Source organism: Pelodiscus sinensis, chromosome 3, assembly GCF_052426305.1.
Source record: "Pelodiscus sinensis isolate ZL-2025 chromosome 3, ASM5242630v1, whole genome shotgun sequence".
NCBI classification, from domain to species: domain Eukaryota; kingdom Metazoa; phylum Chordata; order Testudines; family Trionychidae; genus Pelodiscus; species Pelodiscus sinensis.
The window spans coordinates 62,815,918-62,833,003 of record NC_143054.1 but is presented as its reverse complement, the minus strand read 5'-3'; the positions used below and the strand labels follow the sequence as shown (position 1 = coordinate 62,833,003).

At 40.9% G+C, this 17,086-nt stretch overlaps 1 protein-coding gene across 11 annotated transcripts in view; it reads left to right on the top strand.

Moving 5' to 3' along the window:
- The window catches only part of CEP162 (centrosomal protein 162), an 80,285-nt gene extending 67,159 nt beyond the window's left edge, over positions 1-13,126 (top strand). For 10 of the 11 annotated variants that reach the window (XM_075923830.2, XM_089777179.1, XM_089777178.1 and 7 more), the window contains 5 exons: positions 641-782; positions 1,204-1,302; positions 4,525-4,659; positions 7,650-7,872; positions 11,458-13,126. In XM_075923830.2, coding sequence (XP_075779945.2) covers positions 641-782; positions 1,204-1,302; positions 4,525-4,659; positions 7,650-7,868 — 595 coding nt within the window. In that variant the 3' untranslated portion in view covers positions 7,869-7,872; positions 11,458-13,126. The other variant, XM_089777181.1, reaches the window with a different exon arrangement.
- The last annotated feature ends 3,960 nt before the right edge of the window (positions 13,127-17,086 follow it).

The window sequence follows — 17,086 nt, the reverse complement described above, 5'->3', positions numbered from 1 at the left end:
TTTGTGGCTCAGGTCCTGATCCTGGAAATCTGCAGGGCCGCCATGAGGTCTTCAGTCCACACTTTTGCCAATCATTATGTACTGGCCCATCAGGCTAAGGAGAACGCAGCCCTGGGTAAGGCTGTCCTCTGCTCAGTTGAAGGTCAAGACTCCAACCCACCTCCTAGGGTTTCTGCTTTGGAGTCCCTATGTGGGATGAACATGAGCAATCACTTGAAGAAGAAAAAACAGTTACTTCTACAGTTACCTTGTAACTATTGTTCTTTGCGGTGTTTTGCTCATATCCATTCCAAATCCGGCCCGCCTGCCTCCCCTTCTTCAGAGTAGTCCAGTAAGAAGGAACCAAGAGGGTGGAGGGCCGGCAGGAATATATATTAGCGGATCTAGCAGAGCCACTCCAGGGAGCTCCCTTGCTGCTCCACCAGGTGCTGCTAAGGGAAAAAACTTGTGACAACACGCACGCAGTGCGCACACACCTACATGGAATTGACATGAGCAACAGAAGAAGAAGAACAGTTACCAAGGTTAAGTAACATTTTTTTTATGGGGCCTATAATTTAATTATTTTAAATGTATAAGCATGTAAAATTTTGTTGCAACAATTCTGAGGAACAGTTATATGCTTAGTTTTCTTTTACAGGACAAAAGAAGACACAGCAGAATACATTGCAGCTCTAAAAGCATCCCACCAGAGAGAAATAGAGAAAATTCTTTGTCAGCATGCAATGGAACATTCTGCTTCTAAAGTAGCTGAACTCAACAGCAAAATTTCAAGACAAGAAGTAAAATAAACAGTTGCACATTTATACTTTTATAGACCTAATGAAAGCATTATTAACAATGATTTTAACAGGAAATGGTCAACATTTGTGATGATTTAGAAATTAAATATTTTAAATTATGCCATATTCTGTCAGAAATGGGACTTGCTCAAGAAATAATGTTCATATTACATAATAAAATGGAAAGAAATGGCATAAAAATGGATATGGGACTATTTTAAATTCAAATCTATACATGGTCAACTAATTGTGTGTCTATTATCCTTTGCCTAACATAAGGTACAATATAATTACTAATAATATTAAGATTAGAGAAATGCTTTTGTCTATTTCAGTATCAATATTCAAGAAATGATCTGATTATTTTGAAGGTTTTTAAACCTGACAGTGTTAATGAGGAATATTTAAAATACTTCCTTAGATCTTAATAAAACATCTACAAGAACAAGTTAATGAGCTGAACAGAAATCAAGAAGCCCTTTCAGTTTCACAAATGCGAGAAGAAATCTTACAAAAAGAGGTAAATGAAAGATTTGTTTTGATTTTTTTTTCATTTTTGAACAATCTGTGTATAAAGCAAGAAATCTTTGTTTTATTTTTAAAAGGTTCCATTACTGGAACATGAAAGCAGCCTGCATAGATCCATGCTTTGGTCAACTTCAGCTCTTGATCAATTAAGTTGGTTAGAATTTAATTTTAATAATTGCTCTTTATCTCAAGTAAAACTGAATTTTAATTTTTTGAGAGAGGACAGTTGTGTATGTGAGCAAGGAAGTAGAATGTGTTACAGAAAATGTAACATATAATGTTTGTCTATTTCACTTTGATCTCTGGTACTAAATTCTGTGAAATCATGTTTAGAAGTGAGTGATATGTGAAAACTACTTCATAGTAATAATTCATATGCAGTTAATTTTTTGAAGAGACTGGCGGTTTGTTGTTTAAGTGAAAACAGAAATTGTTGGGACGGTCAAATATATACATTTTAATCGATTCCTTCCCTAAAGACGCTATCATTTATTATTTTTAATAGAAATTCAAATATGACTACCTCGGAGATTTTACAAAAAACTCTATTAGTTGTTCTAGTACAGTGTTTCTCGAAGTGTGAGTCATGGCTCCATTGGGGAGCCACAAAGAATTCACGGGGCAGCCATAAGTGTTTGGGAAAAGATTTTAATTGATATGCCTGCTTTTGTGTTTCTAATTAAGGGACCATTAAACTATGCCTAAAAATTATCTGCATCTTACCTATGGGTCTGTCTTGTGCAGCTGCTGCTTTTTGCCCTCGATTCCTCCTGAGGAAAAATGTTCATTGTGAAGTCTCTCCAATGTAAACTCCCTGCTGGAGTAGAGGGCAAAGATAGTTTCAACTGCTGACATCAACTGTATCAGCACACACAGATGGGAAAAAGAGCGTAAGGGTTAGCTTGTGTGGCTTGTCTTCCTTGTGGAATGATTTTTACCAAGTTCTAAGCCTACATGTAGTAAATGTTTGGCTGAAGATCATGGTTTTAATAAAGTTAAAAGGAAATAGAAGAAAATTAGACAATATGATCATAGTTACATTATGTTTTGATTTTTGTGTCTCGGTATTACTGTGGAAAGACCAGAGCCATAGTGTGTTTGTTTTCATTGCTTTAATGAAAGGAAGTGTGAAACCAGGAAAACTGCAGAGACATTCAGCAACTAAATACAGGCAGTCCCCGGGTTACGTACAAGATAGGGACTGTAGGTTTGTTCTTAAGTTGAATCTGTATGTAAGTCGGAACTGGCGTCCAGATTCAGACACTGCTGAAACTGACCGCCAGTTCTGACTTACATACAGAATCAACTTAAGAACCCCAGGCGTCCCCAAGTCAGCTGCTGCTGAAACTGATCAGCAGCTGATTCCAGGAAGCCCGGGGCAGAGCAACTCTGCCTGGGGCTTCCTGTAGTCAGCGCTGGTCAGTTTCAGCAGAAGCTGACTTGGGGACGCCTGGGGCAGAGCAGCTGGGGTGCTACTGGACCAACCCAGCAGCACCCCATCTGCTCTGCCCCAGACGTCCTGATTCAGCCGCTGCTGAAACTGACCAGCAGCGGCTGAATCAGGACCTGGGGCAGAGCAGCTGGGGTGCTGCCGGGTTGGTCCAGTAGTGCCCACGGGCGCTGCAGGACCAATCGGCAGCGCCCCAGCTGCTCTGCCCCAGAGTCCAAAACAAAAGCCTGGTCTGCTGGGGGGGGGAGCACACTAGCTGCTCTGCCCCAGAGTCCAAAACAAAAGCCTGGTCTGCTGGGGGGGGGGGGGGAGCACACTAGCTGCGCCCCCCCCCCAGCAGACCAGGGACACGGGGAGCAGAGCCGCAGCGGCAGCGGGGTGCCGCGCCTCGGAGGCTTTGCTCTGGCAAGGCCTCAGAGGCGAGGGACCCCGCCACGGCTGCGGCTTCAGTCTGGGTGCCTGTGGTCTGCTGGGGACGGTCCCTAGCAGACCACAGGCCCCCGGCAGCAGCGGCGGTTCCCTGCGCCTCTGAGGCTTTGCTCTGGCAAAGCCTCAGAGGCGCGGGACCCCCCCGCGGCTGCGGCTTCAGTCCGGGGGCCTGTGGTCTGCTGGGGACCGTCCCCAGCAGACCACAGGCACCGGGTCTCAAGGGGCAGCAGCAGCGGTTCCCGCGCTTCTGAGGCTTTGCTCTGGCAAAGCCTCAGAAGCGCGGGAGCCCGCCCGGTGCCCCTGGTCTGCTGGAGACGGTCTCCAGCAGACCAGGGGCACCGGAGCAGCTTACGAACGGGGCTTTCTCGCCCCGACTTCCGGGGCGAGAAAGCTCCGTTCGTAAGTGCGGATCCGACGTAAGTCGGATCCGCGTAAGTCGGGGACTGCCTGTACCTGGAATTTGTAAATGAGAGTTGTGCCTTGGTTTAAAACTTGTCTTTAAATTGCATGTTAAAAATCAGAATTTTCCTTATCTGGAAGTAGACCTTGCAGATTGTGTGTGTCTGTGTGGCAAGCACATTTGGCAAATTGAATGCACTGAACTTGAAGTATTAAGGAAGGAAGATAACTATACTAGATACAAATGAGAAAATGAGTGAATTCATGAAGAAGCATTGTCTTTGGAGATGTCACACTGAAAAGGGAGTTACCTATATTACCTAGGGATGTTAGCGTATAATTGTTTAAATGATTAACTGATGAACCTGGTCTTATTGGTTAATCTTAATGACTACACACACCCGTTGCTGCCTCCGTATCAAAGGCAGTAAGGAGGCGGGAGCCGGTGCTAGTGTGGAGCCAGTTTTTAAGTCAGCTCCCCACTCATGCCAGTTCTTGCAGAGCTTCCGGCTTCCCCTCTGCTGCCTTTCAGAGAGGCAGCAGCGCGGGAGGGCAGCTGGGAGCCAGTGCTCGGGGGAGCCAGCTTAAAAGTGATTCTGTTGTATAGGTAATGGTTGTAGGATCAGTCTCTCTGTAGTTTTTGGTCAGCAGGAGATTCATGAGCTAGTTTCTTCCAACCTTTTTCTTGGCAGGTATTTATGTGTTCTGAAGGAAAACTACGGCTAGCCATCTTCCACTAAGCAGCTGCACTGTAAAGGAAAGTAATAAGATTTGGACTCTAAAATAAGTTTGGATTATAACAGTGATCTTAACAATTAAAATACTGTGAAAGGAAACATAAATACATTTTGATGGGAAATCATGTTTTGTTTATACAACTCTTAGTAAAGTTGGCATTCCTTCATTGCAAGTAACAAATAATACCTCAAATTTTAGATGGCAAAACTGTTGGAAGAACTGAAAGAGGCTAAAGAGAGGCAAAATCCTGAGATGAAACACTTTTTGTGTCTAGAAAGGAAAATCAAGTCTATGGAACTCAGACATGCACAAAGAGAACAAGAACTTCAACAGGTAAAATAGAGCATATCTGTACTTATTTCCTATGTATTTTGACAGCATTTGTACAAATGATTGCAGACCATATATATATTTTGACTGATAACACAATCAACCAAAAGTCCTCCTTTTTTTTGTGCCTACTGGTGCGTATAAACGTGCATACAATCTTGTACTTATTTACAGGAGCTACTAAAGTAATTTGTACATTGAATCTCAAATGAGATACTTAGACATTTAAAGTAGCAGCATTTGTTGGTGCCAAATAGTCATATCTGGGCACAAACAGGAACACTAGGTTTAGAAAATGAGGATTAGCATGTGCTACCAGCAGAGTTTTTATTAAATATTTATAGATTGAACTTGACTTAATATTGACTGAGGTGAGCCTGAGACCCCAAGTAAAGCTTAACAACGTAAGTTGTTTGTTCAATTTCTAGTTACTCAAACATAATAAACTTGCCATATGCGCCTTATATTACCTTTCACAAAAAAAGCCCAAAAACTTTCTTTACTGTCCTTATTCCAAATCCACCAATAAGCAAATTAAAATACTGTATCAGACAATTGCATAATCCAGTGATAGTTTGGTGAGTTGGATCTTTGTCTTCTAGTGTTGCTCTTCTTTAACTCTCCAAACAAAAACAAAACAAAACACTCTCACAGTAGATATTGATTCATATTGTTTATTTCAGTGGAGTTACCACAAAAAAGAATTTGGTCCTCTGGCCAAGATAGCACAGCAGTAAGGAACTGCCCTTGCAGCCCACTGAGATGAAGGGCTACTCATGTGGTCCGCTCAATAGCCTAAGTTGCTCATTGCTAATCTAGCCTCTGTGTTCATAGTAATCTTTGTAAGGATCATTTTATATGCCGAAAATAACTTCTGTTTTATTCTGTATAGGTTCTTTTATTAGTCTCTTCATTTTCTCTTCTGAGTGCTTTTCATTAGTGCATTAGCAGTGGGACTCGTATGTGTCACATGTGGTTCATTCTTTCTGTCATGCTGCCCCAGGGAGATGATTATATGTGCAATGAAGTAATTTGATTTGAGTTTGGTTTGGGGAATTTTTTTTGGTAAACGGAGAAGGCAAAGTTGAAGTACATCTTGTACATGGGGTGGAGTGAGGCTTATAATGGTTCTTAGTTCTTCAGGGCATTATTCCACAGTCTTGGACTGGCCCCCAAGAAAGTCCCATCTGCTGCAGAGACCAGCTTCACCCTTACTGTAGAAAGTTCCATTGTGTCAGTGAAAGTGGAATCTTCCACTTAAATTATTTTAAAGAAGAATGTTGTTGTTATATACTATCAAATGTGTAAGAGCTGATAGTGGAGCTATTTATTTATTTAGCATCAATGAACACTCTATTATCATCCCTGTGTAGTCAGGTTTTAGAATTCAGATCAACACATTTACGTAATTTGTTTAGTTTTGCCCCTTTCTCACTGTGCCTACCCACTCAGCTCTACAACCTCGGGTAGTGCATATCCCCCCCCCCCCTTTTTTTTTTTAAACTCTGGAAAGTTCCTCAATTCATTACAAGTGGGAAGCTGGGATTTATGCTTTAAGTTGTTTGGCAGTTCCTTACTGTCTGGACCATCAGGCCAAATTCTTTATTGCTGTAATGCCATTGTTTATTTCAATCTGACTCAATAGTTAGTGGGAGAATTTTATTTTATTTTTATTATTTTTAGTAAGAGAGGAACAATCCTATAAGAAACACCAATCACAGTTAAGTAATTTTCTTTTTGTTGAGTTGCTGTTGTGGTTGTTTTGTGTTACCATTGTTCTTTTTTTTTAATTAATTTTGTTTATTTCCCAACTTTCAAATTTAATCCTCTAACAATAAGTAAATAATAAATACCTAAAATAAAATAGGGACATTATTACATAATGAACATCCTGGCCCATTACTAAGGCTCTTAGAGTATGTCTATATGACAGCATTAGCCCACAGCAGCAAGTCTCAGAGCCTGGGTCTGCAGACTGGGTGCACACTATGATGATAAAATGGCTGTGCAAATGTCTGGGCATGTGAAACCCAGCCCCATCTCTAGGTTTCAGAACCCAAGCTTCAGCCTGAATCTGAACATCTCAGCATGGTGCGAGCCCTGTGAACCTAAGTCTGTAGAGCTGAGCTCTGAGATTCATTGCTTTGGGCTGTTGCTTGCAGTGTAGATGTACCTTCAGTGCTATGGTAATACACCATAAATAATAAAAATAACTGGCAATTTGTATCTTGTTACTACAGGAGATTGAAATAATGTCTTTGTTTTATACAGCACATTCCAAAATAAAATGCTCTGTTTGGAGTAGCCATTACACTTTCAGAATGGCATATAGATTTTTATTTCCTTTGACGCTAACATCTTTAAATTAACTTGTTGGAATTTGGTGATATTAGGAGTGAAAACTCATTCAGACCTATATCTGCAACAGCCTCAGGGCAATGTCACTATAGACTATTTTTGGTGCACTCATGTAGAGTCCATTAGGCAGTTTTCAAAAGTATAGCACTAGCACTGTGTCTCTGTAGCATAAAGAAAATCCAAATTTGGTCTGATTTTGTTGCAAACTATTAATTCAATTAACATGTATTTTATATCAAATTTTGTAAAAGGCTCAGAAAGGCCTGTTATATTCACGAGTGTTAAATATTTGTCAAAGTCTTAAGTGCTCAAACTTTTTATTGGGACCTTTGGAAAGAATAAATCTCTTTTGAGGCTTCTTTAGACTCAACTAGGTATTAGCCCCCCTTTTTCTCCCCACTAATGTCTAAAGGAATTTACTGCTACTATCAAAAGTACATTTTCCAGTATTCAGAATAAATATTTCCATATAATAATTAGCAGTGGGCTTTGGGACTCAACATCAGAAACTTAATTAAAAATACAATAGTATGTATTTTTGCAAAGGGACTGTCTCAACTAAAGAACAGTGAACTGTTCAGTGAACTGATAGCTAAAAATCAGTATACTTCTTTTAACCAACTTCTCATTTATAGATAGTGCAACAAAGCCGACATGGTGCTGAAGTGCAGCAAACTCAAGAAGTTGAGAACTGGAAGAAACTTGCTCAATTAAAGAATCAAGAACTGGAGAAATTTCAAGTGGAATTAGATTCAATATTAGATGTTTTACGGGAATTGCAGAAACAAGGTGTTGTTATTCCAGTACCTGTTTCAAGTGGATTAAATTTACCAGAAAGATATTGGAAAACATGACTGGGTAAGAACATATCAGAGAAGTAGAATTTTAACCTAGGCAGCTGTGAATAATCCTTGCAGGTTCAGATGTTTTTCATAAACTATTGGAAATTTCACTCTTCTAAAGACAGTTTTTTACTGAACAATTGATGGATCATATTATGTGTTATGATTTTTAATAATTATCTTGTTTATGAAATAATCCTGAATAAAAAAAATGGGATTTTTGACCCAGATGATTTTTCACCATAATCTTCCAACAGCCTGTGGAACATTAGTGTATCCTTTTTGAGCGAAGATGTACAGTTCCATTTCTTATAGTATAACTGATTGCTTAGTTGTATTCCCCTATCTCAGATCTTTTGTGAAGATCTTGAATAATATAGTCTGCTTTATACAAGAATAGCTAACACGGTAATATTAACTTTATTTATAATTAGGGCACCAAATCCTGTTTATATCTTTCAAACACTTCTCATCTTTTCACCCAATTCTCTTTTCTTTCCTCCCTCTCCTTTTTGTTAATTCTCCTTCTCAAAAGCTTGGAGGACTGGGGCAAAGAAGGTGGTTTGTTTTTTTTTCCTGTGACAACAATGACCCCAAACTAGCCTGGTCTACAGTTAAAATTTAGAAGGATCCAGGGAGTATGAAAAAAATCATACCACTGAGTGCCGTAGTTAAGTCAACTTAATCCCCAGTCTAGATGCAGCTAAATCGATAGAAGTATTTTGTCAACCTCACTACTGCAGCTCCAGGAGATGGATTACCCACATCCACAGAAAACCTCCTTCTCTGGGTAAAGAAAGTATCTGTGCTATGAAACAGCTGCAGCAGTGTTGCTGTACTACTCGTAGTGTAAACATACTTCTAGAAAACCATTTTCTTTCCATTTTGAGGTATTTCCTACAAAGCAATACCACTCATGATAATGCTATATTTAGTATAATTGATGGTATTTGATTGTTGGCTGATGAATTATGCTAAGAGTTAAATAAAGCTAGAGTAACTTAGTTTATAGCGCTACATCAGCACATATATAACGATAGATCAGTGCCTTTTTGGAGGGACCATGAAGCTATGTTTTCATAAGTAAAATGTGGCCATGTGAGTGAGTGTGCATGATTTAAATGAAAAGCAGTTACATACCAATTTATATCTTAGGGTGCATCTACACTGCAGGACTTAACTTGAAATAAGCTATGCCAATTGAGCTACGTCAATTGCGTAGCTTCTTTTGAAATAGGGAGCATCTACATAGCACTTATTTTGAATTACAGCACTCTTCCTCCGACTTTCCTTACTCCTCATACAATGGGAGTTAGAGGAGTCGGACCAAGAAGTCCTCCAGCTTGACAGCATTTTGACACCATTTTGAAATAACTACCTGCTCTGTAGACATGGACAAAGTTATTTCGGAATAGCGCTAGTTATTTCAAAATAGTGTTGCAGTGTAGACGTACCCGTATAAGTTCTTATTGAAATGCACTTGAGTGCCCATAATTAATTATGCAGTGTTTGGAAGGGCTAGCCTACAGTACGTAAACAGACCACAGCAGACTAGGGTGTGATGATACTGGACACTAGCCTGTCAGGATCTGACTCTCTGTGTTGTCTCTGCTGCTGCATGTTAACAGTTCATTAGAATGCTTTGATCTGGTCCTCTTGAAATGGGACTAGCTCAATGCACTTTAATGAACTGTTAATATGCAACAGCAGGGTCCACAAAAATAGCTAGTGTGTAATATATTCACATTCCACCTGGCTGCAGTCTGATTGTTCATATATACAATATCTAAGTGTTTACATGTGATGTCTGTCTGTAAAACATGTATTGAGAGTGATACAGTTGCAATTAACCAAAAATAATTATTTGCATTATCTCATTCAGATATTTTTCAAAACACCGTAAAAGCTTAATTTTCATTAAAAAGGATGATTTTGTCTAAGAATAATCTGGAAGCTTTATTATGTATTCATAAATTGTGTAATTAGGCCTATGAAGATTTGTATAGAAAATAACAACCATTAGTAAATATGTTGTATTTTCATAATATGCAAGCTCTTGTGATTTGTCTGCAAAAGAAAAAGTAAAAAAAGAAACCAGCATTTCTTCTCCTGAGTAGTGCTCCTCTGGGTGCTCCATTGTAGATATGCTTGCTTCTTTGCACTGTTGATTCAGTAGCAGTTAAGTCCGCACATGCACACTCTCCTCATGCTGCACCACAAAGCCAATAGGTGCAGACAGGCTGACTTTCCTCCTCCCAATTCCTTCTCAACCACCCTTGGCTAGAGACGGAGTCAATAGCAGTGTGTTAAGACAATTCTCTTGTTTTATATAATTATAGTTAGCCTCTTGGTTATAGTTCTAGATGTAGGTTTTTCCCCCTTCTCCTTTCTTATTTTATCCTTTTAAAAAAAACACTTCATTTTCTTCCTGCCTTTTTTCCTCCACTAGGGACCCTTCCCCTCAGCAGGGTATGCCTGGTTTGCCATGCTTTAAAGAAGCACCATGCCTGTAAAGAGGCAAACCTGGTTGTGGATACGTACTCTGAGGGTATGTCTACACTACCCTCCTAATTCGAACTAGGAGGGTAATGTAGGCATACCGCACTTGCAAATGAAGCCCGGGAATTGAATTTCCCGGACTTCATTTGCATGAAGCCGGCCGGCGCCATTTTTAAATGCCGGCAGTTCGAACCCCGTGCCGCGCGGCTACACGCGGCACGGAGTAGCTAGTTCGGATTAGGAAGCCTAATCCGAACTAGCTGTACTCCTCATTCCACGAGGAGTACAGCTAGTTCGGATTAGGAAGCCTAATCCGAACTAGCTACTCCGTGCCGCGTGTAGCCGCGCGGCACAGGGTTCGAACTGCCGGCATTTAAAAATGGCTCCGGCCAGCTTCATGCAAATGAAGTCCGGGAAATTCAGATCCCGGGCTTCATTTGCAAGTGCGGTATGCCTACATTACCCTCCTAGTTCGAATTAGGAGGGTAGTGTAGACATACCCAGAATGTATTTGCTACCTTAGGCAGGCCACATGCAGCGAAGTACAGTGTTTGCCAACAACTCCAGCCAAAATTCCACAAAGAGTCCCACCAGCAGATGATCTTCAAAGAGGTACCTCTCTGGCCCCAGTCACTTGGTAGATGTGAGTCTTACTGACAACTTCCTAAATATAAGGAATATGAGCCAAAAAAAATAGGCCGTGAACCATTCTTATAAATCATCTAAGAAGAGAGAGGGGAGTTCTAGTGCAGTGTTTCTCAACTAGTGGTATGAGTATCCTTAGGGGTACTCGAGAGAAGTCTGGGGGTACGTCAACACAACTGAAACTTAGAAAAAACCGAATTTTTGTTTTAAGTTTTATAGTGTTTTATTATTTTTGTACTTTTTACACCCAAAAATTTCATTGCCTGCCCAGCTATGATTAAGTTGTTTAAACAAATGTGTTGCAATGGTCGAAAAAATTGTACTGAGAGTACTTATTATTTTATGAAAAAGGGGTACTTCATTTTTTTAAAAAAAAGGTTGAGAAACACTGTTCTAGTGAACACACAGATAGCCATAAGCAATCACGCAATCACCATCTCTCTCTTGGTATTCACAGAGCACCGGTACATGGTGGACCATCACTTTTGGACTCAGAAAACAAGCATTGAATGGTGGAATTGCATCATTATGCTGGTCTGGGATGAGCAGTGGCTGCAGAAAGCTACCTTCCAGTGTGCAGAGCTTGCCACTGTACTGTGGTGCAAGGCAACCAAAATGAGAGGTACCCTCTCAGTGTAGAAGCGTGTGGCAATTGCTGCGTGGAAAGCAGCAATTTTAGACTGCTGCCAGTCAGCGAATCAGTTTGGAGTTGGGAAGTCCACCACTGGGGCTGCATTAACACAGTTGTGAAGATCCATTAATCACATGCTGCTACAAAGGTTTGTTGACACTTGGCAGTGTGCGTGAAATAGTGGACGGCTTTGCACCAATGGGATTCCCTAATTGCAATGGGGCACTAATGGTACACACATCCCAGTTTTGGTGCCAAACCTTCTTGTAATGCAGTACCTATTTGAAAGAGTTATTTTTATACAGTATTGCTGGCATTTGTGGATCACTGTGACTTTCACGGACATCAGTATTGGGTGGTCCAAGAAGGTGCATGACACAAACTTCTTTAGGAGCATTGGCCTCAGAGGTGAAAGTAAGTTGATGCGGCACTCTGGCAAGAAACCGGATGGCTGGGGCAGTTGCCTGCATGGAAAAGGCTGGTGTGCTCCCTGCTCAGCTCCCGGGGCTTCCTGCTGGATTCCACACTCTGCAAGAGGCAGCCAGGCAGGATAATGGGGATAAAGGGACCATGCCGCACCTTCCCCAGTCTGGGACTGCCACAGCCCTGAGCCACCTTCACCTGCCCCCTCCTGAGCTCCCATTTTGGGGGGCAAAGGGGTTGCAGACACACATACCTGTCCTCTCTGTGTGTTGCTTTTCTCCTTCCTGCTTCCTCTGACTCTCAGTGAGTGAGAGAGAGAGTGCACAGCCTGCTGCATTCCTCCTCTGCACCTCCCCTGGCAGCCGGGAGGGAGCGAAATACAGCAGGTTCTGCACTTTCCCATGCTCACTGAGAGTCAGAGGAAACAGGAAGAAGATGAAAAGCAACACATAGGGACTGGTATATGCTGCTACAGTCCCCTCAGTTGCCAGTATGGCACCCTTGCCTCCCACACTCACCTGTACACCTTCAATCTTTCTTCTCTCAAGCCTGCACAATATCCCCACATACACCCTGCTCTGACTCCCTGCTCCCACATTCCCAGCTCCTTGCCTTCCTCAAACCCCTCACCCTTGACTCCTGCATGCACCCCCAATGTCTCTTATCTTGCTCCCCTCATACCCTCCAACCTTGACATCTGCCACTCTCCCACACATCCCCAACCCCCTTTCGTGACCCCCCCACACACATTTAAATTTCCTACAGGCATTGGTGTATCCCCTCCTATCCCTCTGCCCTGAGCCCCTGCTAGAGTGGGGAATGCAACACGACAGTACCTGTAAGAACCATTGTTCCTGCACAAGGTGAAGTAACTTCTTCAGTCCATCCTCTAGTGCCTATGAGGATTTGCTATAAAAGCTGATATCAGCTTTTGAAGTAGCGATTGATAAGATATTTTGACCATGTGCTGAAATGACACTAAAAAGAGCAAAGTGAGACTTAATTCATAAGAACATAAGATAACAACGGCCATACTGGGTCAGACCAAAGGTCCCTCTAACCCGGTATCCTGTCTGCCAACAATGGCCAATATCAGATGCCCCAGAAGGAGGAATCACAACGGGTAATCCTCACATGATCCCTCTCCTGTCACCCACCTCCAAAGAAACAGAGGCTAGGGACACCATTCCTACCCATCCTGGCTAATAACCATTGATGGACCTAACCTCCATGAATCTATCTAGCTCTTTTTTTAACCCTGTTAAAGTTCTATCCTTCACCGCATCCTCTGGCAAGGAGTTCCACAGGTTGACTGCACAGAGTGAAGAGAAACTTCCTTTTGTTTGTGTTAAATTTACTGTAAGATTTTTTTTTGGAAGTATGTTTACATCTTTAGCATCTCAGTTACAGTACAACACAGTGATTCCCTTGATTTCTTCTTTTTCTAAAGCCATACTCTAAAAATTCTTCAGTGTGTAGAGTTATGTATATAATTAGGCTATAGTTACATAAAGAGGTTCAAATATAGTAAGCCATTCGTGTGGTATGGTGTAACCTTCTGGGAGCTAATGTCTGTAGGGTTCTCAAAGCAGCTACCCTGGGGCTGGTAACTGGGACAAAAATGTTTCAGAACAAGACAGTTCAGGATTTTGCCTGAAGCAAATTAGTACTTGTCCCCTGCTGCTGGAAACTCTCATGTCTCTAAGCTGTCAGTGTATGCTTATAACTAAATTCCTCTCAAGTCTGCTGCTGCTTCCCCTCAGGAGGAAAATCTAAATGTTATCTTAAATGCATTTTTTTAAACACAGAAGTGACATTGTTTCTAGAAATTCTGATTTTTCATGTACATCGTCTATAGAGTCAAATCTGTTGCCTTTTGCCCTATTGGAAGGAATCTAGTTTTGAAATTAACTGAGCACATGTATATTATATCCCTTTATTATAAAAAGGCATGCTATGTATGCATAATATGTCATTATTTGAATATACATTCATTGAACTGCACATTTGGGAAGGGAAAGGGAAAGAACTTGCTACCTTACTTAGCAGGATACAGAAAACTTACATATCCTCTACAGCATGAGAACTTATATGAAATGCTCAGTGTGCTGTGATGAAATATCTTCTATGTACTTTTTAACATCAACACTGACAGTGTGGAGTTATGTGAAAGAGGCTAAAAGCAACTAAGAATGCTAACCTCTAAATTAAACTGAGGCTCTTAAGCCCCAAATTGAAGCAAGTTGGTGCCATATATGTTACAACAATACCCCCTGAGAGCTAGAGAAAGGGATCAATCTCCTGAAACCGAACAAAAGCTGATTGAGAGAGCAGCTTATTGGCATTTATTTTTTAATAAGCCTCTTTATGTGGAATTAGTGTGGTCTGTTAAACAAGTAATTCTGAATGTTCATTTGGTATTTTTGTTCCCCCTTTACATCCTACATTAGAGGCTTAGAGGTATCCTTAGTCAATTGAAGATATTTATTAAATTAAAAATGTAGAATCAGCTGTATCACCGGGAACTAGGAAATAATCCTGGACATAAAGTAGAAATTTATAATAAATTTCCACAATCTGTTACTATAAGTGGATGTCCTCATCCTTAAAAATGTTCCCATTTTCCAGTGTTTATATTTTTAAATAAGCAGAGCAGTGATTCCTTATGCTAGTGGCCATTTTCCACTTTAAACCTTGAAAAGGGAACTTTCCACAACTGTGTTACTCACTGAATTCTTCTCAGCTAATGAAACATCGTGAAAAGATACATCAGCGGGCCTGATGACTCATTGACCTAGATTAGACTAGGCAGTCTTTAGAGAGAGAAAAGCTGAAGCACTAAAGATGGGATATGCAGCAGGGTATTTCATCTTGTCATGGGAGTTGTAGCGGATAGTAACTAAATGAAGAGAATATATAAAAGGAGCCAAAATTCACAATTAGGGTTTTTCCCCCCTTGATTGCTAGTGAAACAAGTGAGGTGACTGCTTGTATAACTATAGTTGTTGTAGATCATGGATAAATTTTTCAGGGTATGTTTGTCATTGCTGGAGAGTGAGGGCACCTGGAAATTGGAATTGTGGGGTTTATATATTTATTTTGAAAGACACTGAGGACATAAACCATTGCAGGGATTGTTCTACTTTAAATAGGCAGTAGATAGGCCCTTGTTGAATAAGTCAGCCCTTAATTTTATATCTGGTTTGAAATCTTCTTTTATGGAAGAAAGTATCTAGATGGTCAGGCTATGTCTACACTACTGTTTTTTTGCGCAAGGGCAAGGCAAATGAAGCACTGATTAGCATTTTTGGTGCTTCATTTGCATAGTCTCTTCCAATCCGTTTTTGCGCAAAAACAAGCAGTGTGGACTGTCCCCTTTTTGTGCAAGATCCTTATGTCTCTCCAGGGTTTTTGTGCAAAACGGAAAATTCCACACTGCATATTTTTGCGCAAAAATGGATCAGAAGAGACTATGCAAATGAAATGTGAGAAAACGCTGATCAGCACTTCATTTGCATTACCCTTTCTCAAAAAAGTAGCATAGAAATATCCTCATAGGAGGTCACTTCAGGGGTCCTATGCTGCTGCTAGCTAGAGTTCAAGACTGGCTGCATCTCAAACACTGAATTGATGAGCAGTCATGGAAAACCTCAGGTTGCCAGGCTAATTTTGCTAGACATAGTGTAGCAGCAGCCTTTACCATAGACAACCTACCAGGTTTGCCTTTGCAAGGATGAATAAGGTAGTGCACTGGCAGCTCTGTGCTTTGCTTTTACTTCCTAGAAAATTTCAGAGGTAGTAATAGGTATTTGTTCACTCTCCATAAGGGTGTTCAGGTTCAAGCTTCCACAATTTCATCCTGTCCCTGCTTCTCACCTGTGTGTATAGGAGGCTGGAAAAAAAGCGATACCATGAAACTTACAGTACAAGCCAGAAGAAAGTTGTTTTCATGAATCTCAGCACCTCTCTCCAATTAGCTGATTTTTTTTTTATATGAAAACCCCCATAGCAGAATCTCATATCCAATCTAATTAGGACTGGGGCCAGATCAAATAATCCATAGAATGGGAAAGTGATGCTGCAGAACTGTCTAGCAGCCATTGGAGAGAACAGCAACTTCTGGACATGTGTGAGCTGGTGGTTTGAGTAAGTAAATGGAGAGCCAGATAATGAAGGATCAGATAAGAGGGGTTCTATTGTATTAAATTATCTGCATCCCTTTAAAAATAAGTATTCTCAAACAAAAACACTGTTTGACATGAGTCTTCCTGTTGCAGGTATTGCTGGGAAGCTGTCGGGTCTGTTTTTGGCTTAGTAAACAAAATTATTCAATCTAACTAAGATCATACGTGGTTGCTTAGCTGATGGTTCAACTAATCAGTATAGTCTCCTATATGAGCACTGGGGAACCTTTTTTCTATCAGGGGCCATTGGCCCATTGGAAAAAAATTGTAGTGAGCCAAACACATTCAACTCACCTGTTGGGGGTACACCCACAGAGTGGCTCCAATCCCAAAGTGGAAAGCCCCATACCTCAGTGCCCCTCCCCTCAGCAGGTGAATTAAATGTGTGGCCTGCAGGCTAGATGAAAATGAGCATGAGCCTGGATCTGGCCCACAGGGTGTTATGTTCTACACTCCTGCCCTATGTCATAAGCTAAATCTTTCTCTCTATATATGCTAGTATAATTATAACAGGTGCTGAGCAGATATTTTCAAGTTAGCATTTTTGATGTGCCATAGTTTAAAGGGGAGAAGAATACACAAACATGTGCATAGCTAAGTCATGTAAGAAATCATATAAGTGGTTGACAGTGTGAATCAAATATTCTTAGCAGTGTCTTACTCCTTCACGTCTTGTTCAGCAACCAGATCAGTCCATCATAGGCTGCTTGTTTTGCAGATATGCCGCGCATACAATTTTGATTAGGCAGACTATGGCAAATTGGTAAGTCTTTTCCTAATCAAATAGAAATTATTTAGCTTCTTCAAGCTAATCTTTAATGCTTCCTTCCCAACTCAAAAGCTACCTT